The sequence below is a fragment of the Camellia sinensis genome, unplaced genomic scaffold (genome assembly GCF_055761805.1).
Source record: "Camellia sinensis isolate YWXY unplaced genomic scaffold, ASM5576180v1 Unanchor1, whole genome shotgun sequence".
Taxonomy (NCBI): Eukaryota; Viridiplantae; Streptophyta; class Magnoliopsida; order Ericales; family Theaceae; genus Camellia; species Camellia sinensis.
This window is the reverse complement of record NW_028128987.1, coordinates 17,898,950-17,912,670: the sequence shown is the minus strand read 5'-3', so window position 1 is coordinate 17,912,670 and position 13,721 is coordinate 17,898,950. Positions and strand designations below refer to the sequence as shown.

The following is a 13,721-nucleotide window of genomic DNA, read 5'->3' as shown; positions in this document are numbered from 1 at the left end:
TATATTAAGAAAAACAAAAAACAAAAAACAAAACAAAATGTAATTACCTGAATTACCAAGTGTCAGTAGAGAAGAGCCTTTCAACTTGACCAGGCAAACTTCCGTCAAAGTGGTATCATCCAACTCCGTTGTGAGCACATCTGATGCAACAAGTAATGATTTACTATCACATATTCCCACAACACGCAAGTGCACTCCCTGTCAATCAAGTATAGTATACTCAAAAATTGCTATCCCCAAATTAAATTTGTCAAAAACATAAGCATAAAATTATTTATATTTCATATCTAACCATGTTTTGTTTTTGAAGAGATCAATCTAATATTGAAGCTTCAAACAAGCACATAAGACTATAAGTGGCGCCATTGACGCTTGAGAGAAGAAAAAGCTTAATTTCCCATGCTTTGAAGAATTCCCACATCACCCTAATCTTAAAAAATTAAAAAATTCAAATTATAAAATAGAGAACGTAATGTTAAGAGAGCCATCAAACAAAAATCCATCCTACGAATGGCAAGCCTTAATGAAGGTCATGCCATCAAATGCACAATTTATTTAGTTATTGAAGGGAAAATCTACACGAATGTCAAATTACCAGAATTACAAATTTTTGAAGGGAAAATCTACACGAATGTCAAATTACCAGAATTACAAATTTTTAGATCAAACATAAATCCATAGACTTTACACATTCCCCAGTATTCTGTACACCTCAATGGTTGGCCGTAGATGTAAGTATGCACAAGCGCAAAAGACACTCATAAATCATAGAATTCAATGTTGTTGAAACCAAGACGCAGTCTTGTTGCATTATATTCCCTTTCCACTTAATTCAAATAGTATAACAAACTAATACAGTAATCACAGGGTGTTTGATATCCCCTTAAGTGAATTACCTCATAGAGTCTTCCATCTAATTCAGAGGCCCATGATTGACAATACAGTCATGACAACAAAAGTAAAATCAATGCTAAAAGGAATTTAGTCAATGATAATTGACAACAACAAAAGCAAAATCAATGTTAAAACGAGCCAGGAAAAAAATAATAATAAAAGAAAATAAAATAAAAATGGAAGGAAACCAACAACAACGACAACAAAAAACAAAAAAAAAAAAAGCAAACCAAGACAGTTGCCATCATTGGATTGCCAACTTGCCATTTAAAAAGTACTTTTCAGAGAAACAAAATAAAAAATAAGGTTCTTGAATGCTCTATATAATTTAAATGATCTTTTACCATAGATATATTCTATCCTGTACTTTCAGTTAGATTTTATCACATTCAGGGTCGGCCCTAACTTTATGGGGGGGCCTAAGGCAAAGTTAAAAAATGGGGCCTTTATACATAATTTTTTTTTTTATTTTATTTATTTTTTTTTTTTTTTGTACCCACAATACAAAATTTGCTTGCATATATAAATACTAAAATTATTCAGCTTGTTTGGTTCTAGTTTTCAGAAAACAGTTTTCAGAAAATTTAATTTTTTTATTTTTCGTATTTTAATGTTTTCAATGAATTTTTTAATATTTTAAGCATTTTTTTTTAATTTTTAGACACACCTAACATAAATACACTTTAAAAGTATAATATTTGTGAAAAAAATCTTTAAAAAATACACTAAATACCAAAAAATACAAAAAAATTTATGAAAATTCAGTACATTTTCGTATTTTTGTGTATTTATTAATTTTTTTAAAAAAAATTTCACAAATATTTTACTATTTAGATACATCTAAGTAAGGTGCATATAAAAAAATAAAAAAAATTACTTAAAATTTTAAAAATATTCATTAAAAACACAAAAAACAAAAAACTCAGTTTTCAGAAAACTGAATTTAGAAAACTGAAACCAAACACACTGATTAATTTTTTACCCATGCTATGCACAAAAATTATTTAAAATATTAGGTGATAAATTGAATTTGAAAATATTATGTTAGTGAATAATTCGATTATAATTTATTTTTCACAACAATTACAAGTTGAAATAGATTTTGCACATTTTTTATGGGTAATTTTACTGATTTATTTAAATTTTTTTATGACGTAACTGATTGAATGTAAAATTTGATCAACTTCAGCTTAAAAAAATTATTCCTTAAGAGGCAAATGTAACTGATATATTCGACAATATTCTAAATAATCCATACATTTAGCAAATAACCATCCATAACTATTAAATAATTCACCACTTCATTATTTTATTGAAAAAAATAAATAAATAAAAATAAAAATCAATCAGTGTGTTTGGTTTGAGTTTTTTGAATTAAGTTTTTGAAAACTAAATTTTTTTATTTTTGTGTTTTTTTGTTTTTAGTGAATCTGTTTTAAATTTTAAACATTTTTTTTACTTTTTAGATGCACCTTACTTAGATGTATCTAAAAAGTAAAAAATTTGTGAAAAAATATTTTAAAAAATTAATAAATACATAAAAATACAAAAAATGTACTGAATTCTCGTATTTTTTTTGTATTTTGGGTATTTAGTGAATTTTTAAAAGGTTTTCTTCACAAATTTTTTACTTTTTAGAAACATCTAAGTTAGGTATGCCTAAAAATTAAAAAAATTGCTTAAAATATTAAAAAAAATCAGTAAAAACAAAAAAACACGAAAAATAAGAAAGTAGAATTTTCTGAAAAGTGTTTTTGAAAAGTGAAACCAAGCATAGCGAATGAAACTTTATTTTTAAACTACTAATATAATAATATAATGTTTGGTTCATTGGAATCAAATTAAATAGAATGGAATGGTAATTTTTCATCCTCTTTATAGAATGACTATTCTCTCACAATGATGATTCTATTTGTAATATTTTTTGTAAGATAAATTGATAGAGAGAGAAATACAGAGAGAATAAATTGTATGTATTATGATTGATGTATGTTATGGTGTGTTGAGCTCTCTCCTTTATAGAGGAGAGGGAGAACAATTACAAACCGAAAGTAGAAGCACAAACCAAACAACATTATTAAAGGTACATTATTAAAGCATACTAATTATTATACTAACCTAATTATTAAAGCAACATTTTACATATTATATTCTAACAGCCCCCCTCAAACTCAAGGAGGATAGGAACTAACCAACTTGAGTTTGGAGAGAGTAACAAAACAGAAAAATAAAATAAAATAAAAATGGATAGGAGACACTGTATGGTCGTGTCAGACCGTTGTAGAAGACTGTATGGTTATGGCAGACCGATGTAGAAGACAGTTTATGGGGTCATGTCGGACCGTTGTAGCAGACAATGTTGTGACAGTTGTTGGGACAGTTTACGGAGTCTTGCTGGACCCTTGTAGAAACTAACCGGAATCAATGTCGGGACAGTTTACAGAGTCTTGTCGGACCCATGAAGGAGCTAACCGGAATCAATGTCGGGACAGTTTACAAAGTCTTGTCGGACCCATGAAGAAGCTAACCAGAATCAATGTCGGGACAGTTACAGAGTCTTGTCGGACCCCTAAAAAGTCGCACCCTCAAAAGGTGTGCCCAATTTTTCAAAAGGCGTGCCATCAAAAAGGCGTGCCCAATCCATAAAAAAGGCGTGCCATCAAAAGGCGTGCCCATCAAAAGGAGCGCCCATGTTGTCGGCGAGCGCCGAGAGGCGCATGATGCGCGTGTCTGCCTCGGCTATTTAACCAAGGTTGAGGCGGAGGCTGTGCAAACCAGTCTGAAACCGCCGAAAATCCTTTGAAAAAACTCTTCCGTTTCTGAGAAAGAGATTCTGGAACACTCTGTTGCCATTCTGTAACCAACCCTTCTCTGAAACACTCAGCAACCCATAACATGGCCTCGTCTTCCCGTTCAGCTATCCAGAATATGGCCTCTTCGTCCCGTGGGCTGCTCACTCTCTTTCCCGACCTCAACGAGTCAACAAGAGAGATAACTGGTGCGGTGGCCAGTGAACCTCAACCAAGCGCCTCTGGTTTTGCTCCGTTGAACTTTTCGATGCGGTCGGTGGAGCAAAAAATGGCGGTGCAAACTGATATTGAGGCCAATCAGTATACTTTGAAGTCATGTGTGGAGACCATGACGGCGGTCACAAACCTGTCGCACCGGCTGCAGAGTAGGACAAATGAGGTGCAGCAGTTAAACGCCCAGTTGGCTCTGCTCCAACGCATGTATAAGGATGCGCGAGCAGAGATAAGTGTGCTAAAGGCGGAAAATAAGGAGCTGAAGCGGAAAGCCACCGTTATGTTCCGATTTGGAGGTCCGCCATATGCTGTAGTGGAGGAGCAGGGAGGAGTGATCGTGCTCAGTGGAGTGGGAAACACGGAGGCAACACTGTCAAGGGCCGCCCAGGACGGAGGCAAGAAGAAGAGACCGGCGGAATAGGCAAAGAAGTGAGGTCGGTTGGTGGCCGGCGGCAGAAAAGAAAACAAAGCTGTTGGTGTTGTGTGGTGGTTTGTTGTTGTTTTTTTTTTTTTTTTTTTTTTTTTGGTGTAAAATTGTGATCGGGGTTGATCCCCTGATATGAATAAAATGAGTTTGGTATGCAGTTCGTCTTCTTCTTCTGCGTTTTTTTTTTTTTTTTTTTTTTTTTTTTTAATAATAATAAGAATAATAAGATATTAAGGGAGAAAGCAGAGGCGGTGGAAAAAAAAGATATAGCTTTATAAAAGATATAAAGAGAAGTGTGATAAAGAAAAGGGACCAGAGAGAGGAAAGTGCATTGGTGATCACGTGGGTAACCTTTTTTTTTTTTTTTTATTGTTATTTTTATAATAGATATATATTCTATAATGGGTGCTGGCAACAGCACATTGAGAGGAATAAAGTGTGTTTTCAAAAAAAGGATGAGAGAGAGAGAGAGTGGGTGGAGGAAAAATATTAAAAATGTTTTGCCTCATAAGAAAAAGAAGTGAGTGGGTGATATGATATGAAGAAGTTGGGTCTGGTGGACCAGTGATGGCCACGACACAGTCCACACTGTAATGGTGGCGTGCCCGTACTTCTCTCTGGGCACTGGGCATGACTAGTAGCCATATCAGAACTGAGCTAAAAACTCCATAAACTGCCGCATGGGTCAGACGCGAAGCGGGCAGGCCGCGCGAGTTGGGGTGGTCGCGCGGGGGACAGTGCCTTGAGTGACTCTGTCGCAGGCCGACGGCGGGGCCTAGGCTAGGACGACGGGCGGCATGCAAGTAGTGGTGGTCTTCGGTGGCTGTGCAACGAGATCCAGTATGCTCGAATCTCTGAGGTCGCTAGGCTGAAGTGAAGCAGCAATGGTGAGTAGCAGCTTGGATCACACAGCGGCGGCGGTCGCGCCAGAGAATGTGGGTCCGAATGTGACGGACTGTTTGAACGGGTTTCGGGTCGGACCTATGATGGAGATCGAGTCGAGGATGGAGATGGCATAGATCCAGCAGGCGAAACCGGAGGCGAACCGTTCTGAGTACTCTCCCCTGATACTTACACTCTCAGGAACACTGGTCCGGAAGAGGTTTTCATCAAGGTGAGTTGTTGTGGAATCTGCCATTTTGATAGTCAGCAGATCAAGAAGGATCTTGGCATGTCCAATTACCCCATGGTTCCAGGGCATGAAGTGGTTGATGAAGTGATAGAGGTGGGATCCAATGTGAGCAAGTTCAAGATAGGAGACACAGTGGGAGGTGGATGCATCGTTGGATGCTGCAGAAACTGTAGTCCGGGCAAATCAAAGAGCAATACTGCAACAAGAAGATCTGGTCCTTTCTTTGTTGAAGCTTGATGGGAAGTTGATCTTGACGGGCGGAATAGGTTGAGGTCCGGCGGGCGGCCAAGGCGAGGTTACCGCCCGCCGGTGAAGCGAAAAATACTAAGGTCTTAACCTTGCTCTGATACCATGTAAGATAAATTGATAGAGAGAGAAATACAGAGAGAATAAATTGTATGTATTATGATTGATGTATGTTATGGTGTGTTGAGCTCTCTCCTTTATAGAGGAGAGGGAGAACAATTACAAACCGAAAGTAGAAGCACAAACCAAACAACATTATTAAAGGTACATTATTAAAGCATACTAATTATTATACTAACCTAATTATTAAAGCAACATTTTACATATTATATTCTAACATTTTTTCACAATGATGATTCTATTTGTAATATTTTTTCATCATTTTTTTAGTAAACCAAACGTGAAAATAAACATTATGATAGAATGATAATTTCATTTCAATGAATCAAACCTAACATACAAACTAAATCATTCGGGGGGGCCTAATTTTTCCACAGAATTTGGGGGCCCAAGGCGGCCTCCTTGGTGGCCTTACCTCTAGGTCGGCCCTGATCACATTTGAACTTAATACTGTTCACAGGTTGAAGTTTCTGCTGAAATAATTTCACTTGAACAAAACGGAACCTAACACACTTCTTACAAAAAAAAATTAAGAATGTGGTTAACATCTGGTGGTTATTGGATAGCCCTTTGTCTTCCTCAAATCCAAATTCTCATTGTTCATGGGATCAAAACTAAACGAAGTGCCCACCATCACAATTTAGATTAAAAGTACGAATCCCATACAATCAACTATGGAAGTGCCCCCATTTTTCTTCAATGAAGTCATTCTTAGCCGACAAATTTACAAATTTAAATGATATAAGTATTCATAATGGGGCCATCACATTTCTCGGCCATACACGTTAATTCTTTCTGTTTCTAAAAGCTTCACTCCACTTAAATTTGTTTATTTTTGTATGTTTTCTTCTCTCTTTATTTTTATTTTTATTTTTTCCACCTCCACTGTTGTTTTCATTTCCTTCACCAAAACTGACTAAACAAGTGTGCTTACTCTTGCATTTCTGATATTTTAATTTTAAAATTGGAAACCATGAATTGATAAACTGCATCTAAACAGGCCCTCCCTCATTGATCATATACCAAATAGTGATCTTTAAAGATTTCATAGAAAAACTAGATTCGTATCAGACAGTAGAGTAGTAATAAAGCAATGATGATGATTATCGCAGATAAATAGAATGACAAATAATAATACCCTTTTGGGTTTGCCCAAAAACAAACAAACAAAGTGAATTTCTTTTGAAATACACAGTAATGGCATTTCAAAACCATGTATATGCACAGTACATAGATAAATTAGATGAATAAGTATAAGTGAACCCAAATTTCAAAAATTGTTGACGATGAAGATACCTGTTTGGAATGAAGAGATCTGCAGGAAACAATGTGTTGGAGGAGTTGACGTCCAACACCTCCACAACCCATCAGAAGCAGAGGGATATTCTTCTTCATCGTTGTTCCTTTACCGTCAGGGTTACGCTCAATTCCTAGCACCTATATATATCTAAAAGCTCCACTCTCTCTCTCTCTCTCTCTTTCTTTCTTTCTTTCTTTAGTCCTTGTTTGTTTGGGAAGAGGGTTCTGGGTTTTTGTTGGGTTAACGAATGCACGACGCAATTGAAGACCAGAAAAAAAATAAAAAAATAAAAAAATAAAAATAAAAAAAATAGCACATTTATTTGTCTTTTTTTTTTTCTTGTTTTTATAATGAACTTTCTTTTTAAAATTTGACAAAATTTATACTGCATTTAAAACTAAAAATAGAGATGGACTTAAATATGAAGAATAAATAAATAAATACTCAGAGCCAAAAAAAAAAATCATAAATAGTTTAAAAAATTAGCCATTGAGTTGGATAGAGTTGCCTTATGATAAAATTATTGAAAATATAATGAAAATGACTTTGTGTTTGTTTCTCAATTTATATTGGTCTGCTGTCAATCTCATCTATTTTCTTAAATGATTCGATCAAGACGTATTGTTTGATTTTCGTGTTTATGATCCTAAAATTAGCCCAAATAACCTTGTCTAAAACATAAGTTTACATTCTTAAAATGAGCTCAAAGGAGCATATGCCTTATTTCTCGATTATTAATACATATAAGTTAGGTGAGATATGTAATAAGTTAGTGAGAAATTAATGAAAAGATGACACTCATATTTCATATGTTTCATTTAAAAATAATGAGATATGACAAAAAACGAACTGGATGGTTGTGATTTTTATTGTTTGTTTTGTAAGGCATTGGTTTCTATCAAATCCATTATTTAGATTAGTAAATCCAATTAACATATTGTGGATTCATTCTAAATCCACCTCGGTGATCCAAAGTATTCAGTTCTTAATATCTTTCGAATAAATCTTATGTATAAAAACTTGAATTGATCGCATATTAACAATCACATATTTTGATCATATTTACGTTAACAAAATTAATGATATTTTTTAAAAATTATTCACGTAAAGAATATGACCAAAACACATAATTATCAATATTTGATCCGTTTGATTTTTTATTAGTAATATACTTGAGAAGTACTAAAAATTGAAAACAATCCAAATCATTGAGGTAGACCCAAAACAAACCGACAATATAGTAGGGGACCTCTAGTCAAAATAATGGACGGAAGGGAAAGCTTCTCCCTTATATAATAGTTAACATTTAATTTTCTCATCTTCTCATTGAGTCGCCCAAATCCCAACATATTTAAGTATGGCCATGTCAATGCACCCCACATATACCAACCCCACTCCACTATTGTGGAATCTATACGGAATCCAGATTTCATCACTGGAGGGCCAGAAAGGGAATAATATTTTTTTACCATATATATAAATACATATATATGTACGGTATAATATATAAATTATATGTATATATATAAAAAAATTCAAATATTATAAAAAAAATCTCTAATAGGATGAGAAAATTTGTTTGGTAGAAAATTTTTAAAAAAATGTAAAAATGAGAGAATAATGAGATATATGTCTTTTATATTAAGATGTCATTTTATTTGTGAAATACGATATATATTTTAGAAAGTGTTATGGCAAGCAGAATTTTTCACAGAAATATGGAGGCCATAGCTCCCATAGTCTTCACCTAATTTCATCCTTACTCTCTTTTTTTGATACAAAAAAATGGATATGCAGATAGGCTATTCCAACATATCCGCCAGGGAGTATTGCCCCTTAGCACCTACAGCATATCTGCAGGGAACCCCACCGCACCTACGTCGGGCCCGAAACTTAGGCCCCCTACGTGCTCCAGGCACTAAGGAGTATGTTTAACCCCAACAAGGGGCTATGGAGACTCGAACCCAAGCTTTGAGCGAAGGATTCTAAGATCTTATCCACTGAACTAACCCCCTGTTGGTATTTCATCCTTACTCTCGCACCGTAACCAGGGCCATCCCAAGTGCAAAGTCATTAAGAGCACATTTGTTTGGAGGGATAAGAACATGGGATAAGACTCACAATTTGTAGATAGAATAGTCCATTATTTGGTTCAAAAAATTTACACCGGACTAATAGTCTCCCATATATGGGACAACTCTATCCTAGGTGGTGTGGGACAGAAAGTTCACGATAAACTTAAGATTGAGATTATCCTGAGCTTATTGAAATAAAATTAATATCTCAACTAAAATACAATTAAAATAAAAATATAATTTATATAATTTTAGTAAATTAAAGATAAAATTAAAAGTTCAATTTATTTAATTAAAAATAAAATTAAAAGTTCAATTTATTAAAAGTTCAATTTATTTAAAAGTTCAAATTAAAATAAAATTAAAAAAATTTATTGATGTTCTATTTATTTGATTTTTTAAAAGTTCTAGTAAAAAATAAAATAAAATCGGATACATATCGGATTCAATAGAATAGTCCAACCAAAATATCTAATCACATTACTAAACAAACATAGGATTTAATAGAATAGTTTAAACCAAATATCTAATTCTATGACTAAACAAATATATGATACAAATTCAGTCCAACTAAATAATCTAAAGACAATATATTTCAAGATTAACAATCCAATAAATGACAATCTCTTCTCATCCAATCTCTCAAAATAAACACATCCTAAGGTTATTGCCTTAGGGCCCAAACAACTGAAAGCCTTCAATTTTTTATTTTGTCTGTGTATGTGTAATTATTTTCTTTATAAATTTCGTCACATTTCATTGCAAAACGCCAAGGGTAGTAAAGATAGTAACACTAACTAATCATATATATTATTAAAAGTAATATTTTTTTCATGTTTAGATGACATATTATAAAATTTTATTTATTTTTTTAAGAGAGTCACATTAACATATATTTTCTTAATTACATATAGAATTTTACACAAATACAAACTAATTTTAAATTATACTAATTTTACCTATTTTATATGGACTCCTAATTAACAATTTTTTATTTTTATCGCAATTTGAGATAATCCACAAACTCAATACCAATTTTACGTTTCACATTTTTCTTCTTAATTCTTTCAAGGGTATTAGGTTTTTTTTTTTTTTAAATGCTAAACTGCGGTCTTCTTTTTTTTCATTCTTATTTTCACCAGCAATATTCTATATCTAATACCAATTCTATATTATAGATTTATCGTTTAAATTTTATAGTGATTCTATATATAAAATTATACTTTCTTTCCTACGTTATTCTATATAATCACAACTAACAGGAGAAAAAATCTGCACAACAATGATACTCTCGAGGAACCTCTAAAGTTTGGATTTACTACTTAAGTTACTTTTTCAATTGTTGAACAATAAGTTCTTTTATAGTTTGACATCATATTACAGATGATTAATCACTTCATACATTGAGACGTCGTTTGGATATTTTCATTATTTTTTCTTTTTGGGTTTAGATGTTATGTGATTCTTTATTGCTTAGTCATTGTTGAATTTCTTTTATATGGTTAATATTTTTTTATATGATTCTTTTTTATGTATTTGTTAAATATATTTTTTTTAAAAATAACAAAGTATATTGTACGGGTCAACTGCTAATATATCAACTAATACATCAACTATGTAATATTAGCTGAGACCTATGTTAAGTAGTGGAACTCATATATATATATTTTATATTTAATTAATATATTAATTAGTATATGTAATATTACTCATCCAGTTAAAATATACATACGGATTTTGTTTAATTCATTCATAAACAAACCAATAATTAAAATGTAACAGTCTACGTGAATGATCTTTGTAACCGTCTACATGAATGATCTTTTATTTAACATTTTTCTTTATTAATTATGGTACACGTGTTGCAAGTGATTTCTCATCTAGAGTAGTTATATTTTTAAAATAAAAAATGGGAAACTTTATAAATAATAACATAAACAATAAAGGATACAACAAACAAATCCTTAATGTTAACAGTTAATGACATTAAGGATATAAACAAAAAAACTCAGTCTCCATATTTTTACAAAAAATCACATCCTTTATATTTTAACAAAGGAATTTCTTAGCATTTGCCTTTAGGTCCCGTTTGTTTTCAGAGTTAGTTTAAGTGGGATTATTAGTGTGAGAATTGTTAATGAGAGAATTAAGAAAAATTATGTTTGTTTGTGATATATTTTAGTAAGAATATTAACTATATGAAAAATCATAAATACCCTTTGATATTTTTGATATATTTTAATATTAAAAATCATATTTTATAAATATTTTTTTGTACTATATTATTTTAATATACTAGCGTATGCCCGTGCCTAAAGGCACGGTGTAAATAATATTAAGATTAAAATGCAATTATAAAAATATATTTAACAGACTGTATTCTACAATTCCAAACAAATTAAATATAAAAAAAATTAAATATCAAATAATGCACACCAGCCAGTGCTCTGCAATTTAAAAGAAATTAAAATTAAAATTAAAATTAAAATGCACACCAGTTACTGTACTCTATAATTCCAAACAAATCAAATATAAAAATAAAATTAAATATCAAATAATGCACATCAGCCAGTGCTCTACAATTTAAAAGAAATTAAAATTAAAATGCAAACTAGTTAGTGCTACTGCTGCCAATCAAATCTATAGATGGTATGTAGCTTCACAACAAAATTCATCCTATGACATCTGGTAACCACAAAATTTAGAAAATATAACGCGCACACATCTATTCTATCATTGAACATAATTGTTTTCATCTCCAAATGTAAGATGCCTACTTTTTGTAGAGTATTGTTGTGTGATTACCAATTTTTACACCAAATTTATATATCATTTTGACATGTAATCACAGAATTAGTGCATCAGTAGACACCTTTCATGCATTAAAATACACATATGCATGACATGTAAGATGCCTCCTCAGATGATGGAACCTAACTATATAGGGATAACTTGAAAATTGAGCCTAATAGCAAGAGGAACAATACATTATTTAACTGTATAGTATAGAGAAAAATTGACATTTTTTTCACTATCATATTCCATATCAGTTTAGGTGTTTTCTTTTGTCTAACATTAACAATACATTATTTAAAAGAAATACAAATAAAACAAAAATGATTGCCTACAGAAAATATAAGGCACAATAAATATGGTAAATGGACCACCCCAAAACAACTGAGATTAATGAGTGATCAAAAATATCCTAAATGTAGAATTGTTTCTAGAATTGGGTAATCATACTGTTCAAGATAATATTGTGCAATTGATTTAGCTACTTTTATTCAAATCAATCACAGGGACAATGGGTTACGTTTGTCAGACCCACATTTGAATCCCTGATATAGAATATATATGGTTACAGAGAAATTTTCAAGTGTTAATCCAACTAAGATCTATCAAAAGCAGCAGTTGCAACAGCTGATCATTACATAGCCACACTACACACCACAAAAGAAATTCAACACTAAAAAGAGTTAGAAAGAAGTATGGACCCTACCTTAGGCTGAAGATTGGTTATTGTGGACCTCAGCACAGTGATCTTCTTCATCTGGCAAATACTAGTGGGGGAATTGAACAAAAAGAGCGAAAAAACATAAGGAACATCCAATCTAAAGATGAAATACTTACCAAAAAAAATCTAAAGATGAAACAGAAGTTAGCAGGTAACTTTCACTGAACATACCCTGAACAAAAGTAGGGGTATATAATATTTATTTACCAAATGTTGATCACCAGATTTCTACTATATAGCACAAAGAATCCCAAAGATGATGTCAAATTTTTATCGAAGGAAAATAAATTACATACATAGTCAACAAAAAATTGAAACAAAGAATAGTACGGGATGTTGGTTGAAGAACAACTGTAGGAGGCATTGCAGTTGCTTTGATAGGCTGCATACTCCTAGCAATACATTTTCTGTATGGTTTGGACCAAATCATTTTGTGTTCATCACAATATAAGCAAACACTACTCAACTGCACAAAGAGGAAACAGTGGATTACTCAACTGGAAGGAAGATGGCTTGCCAGGAACAACAGTACCAAAAATGCTTGATTGAAACTTTACAGAATTCAGATTGCGATTGAAAGACGACACCTGAAACGAAATAAAGCAATAATAATAACAACAATGAGAGCAATTTCCATGTCGCACATTGCAATCCATGAGTAGTGAAAACTAAATAACATAATGTGGAAACAAAATTAGAACAAAAATAAATAAATAAATAAATAAAAATACACATACAACAGAATTAAAAAAACAAAGAAAGTTCTAAGGTTGAGAATTTAACTGGAAAAAAAAAAAAAAAAAAACATTACCAACATCTCAATAAATAAACATTACCAACATCTCAATAAACATTACCAAAAAGGGATATGTTAGAATCAGATCATGGTATTTGACAATAAATAAATAAATTTAAAAAATAAAAAATAAAGTGAGAAGTTAAGTTTTCAATAACCTAATTGATGTTTTCATGATTTTCAAAATAGGAAAA

At 32.0% G+C, this 13,721-nt stretch overlaps 1 protein-coding gene across 1 annotated transcript in view; it reads right to left on the bottom strand.

The window, feature by feature from the left end:
• LOC114301609 (uncharacterized) overlaps window positions 1-7,400 on the bottom strand; it is a 30,806-nt gene extending 23,406 nt beyond the window's left edge. The window contains exons 1-2 of the mRNA XM_082911021.1: window positions 7,139-7,400; window positions 48-198 (exon numbers count right to left, since the gene is read on the bottom strand). Of these exons, the coding sequence (XP_082767147.1) occupies window positions 48-198; window positions 7,139-7,237 (250 nt within the window). The 5' untranslated portion in view covers window positions 7,238-7,400. The remainder of the gene's footprint in view (window positions 1-47; window positions 199-7,138) is intronic.
• Window positions 7,401-13,721: the final 6,321 nt, after the last annotated feature.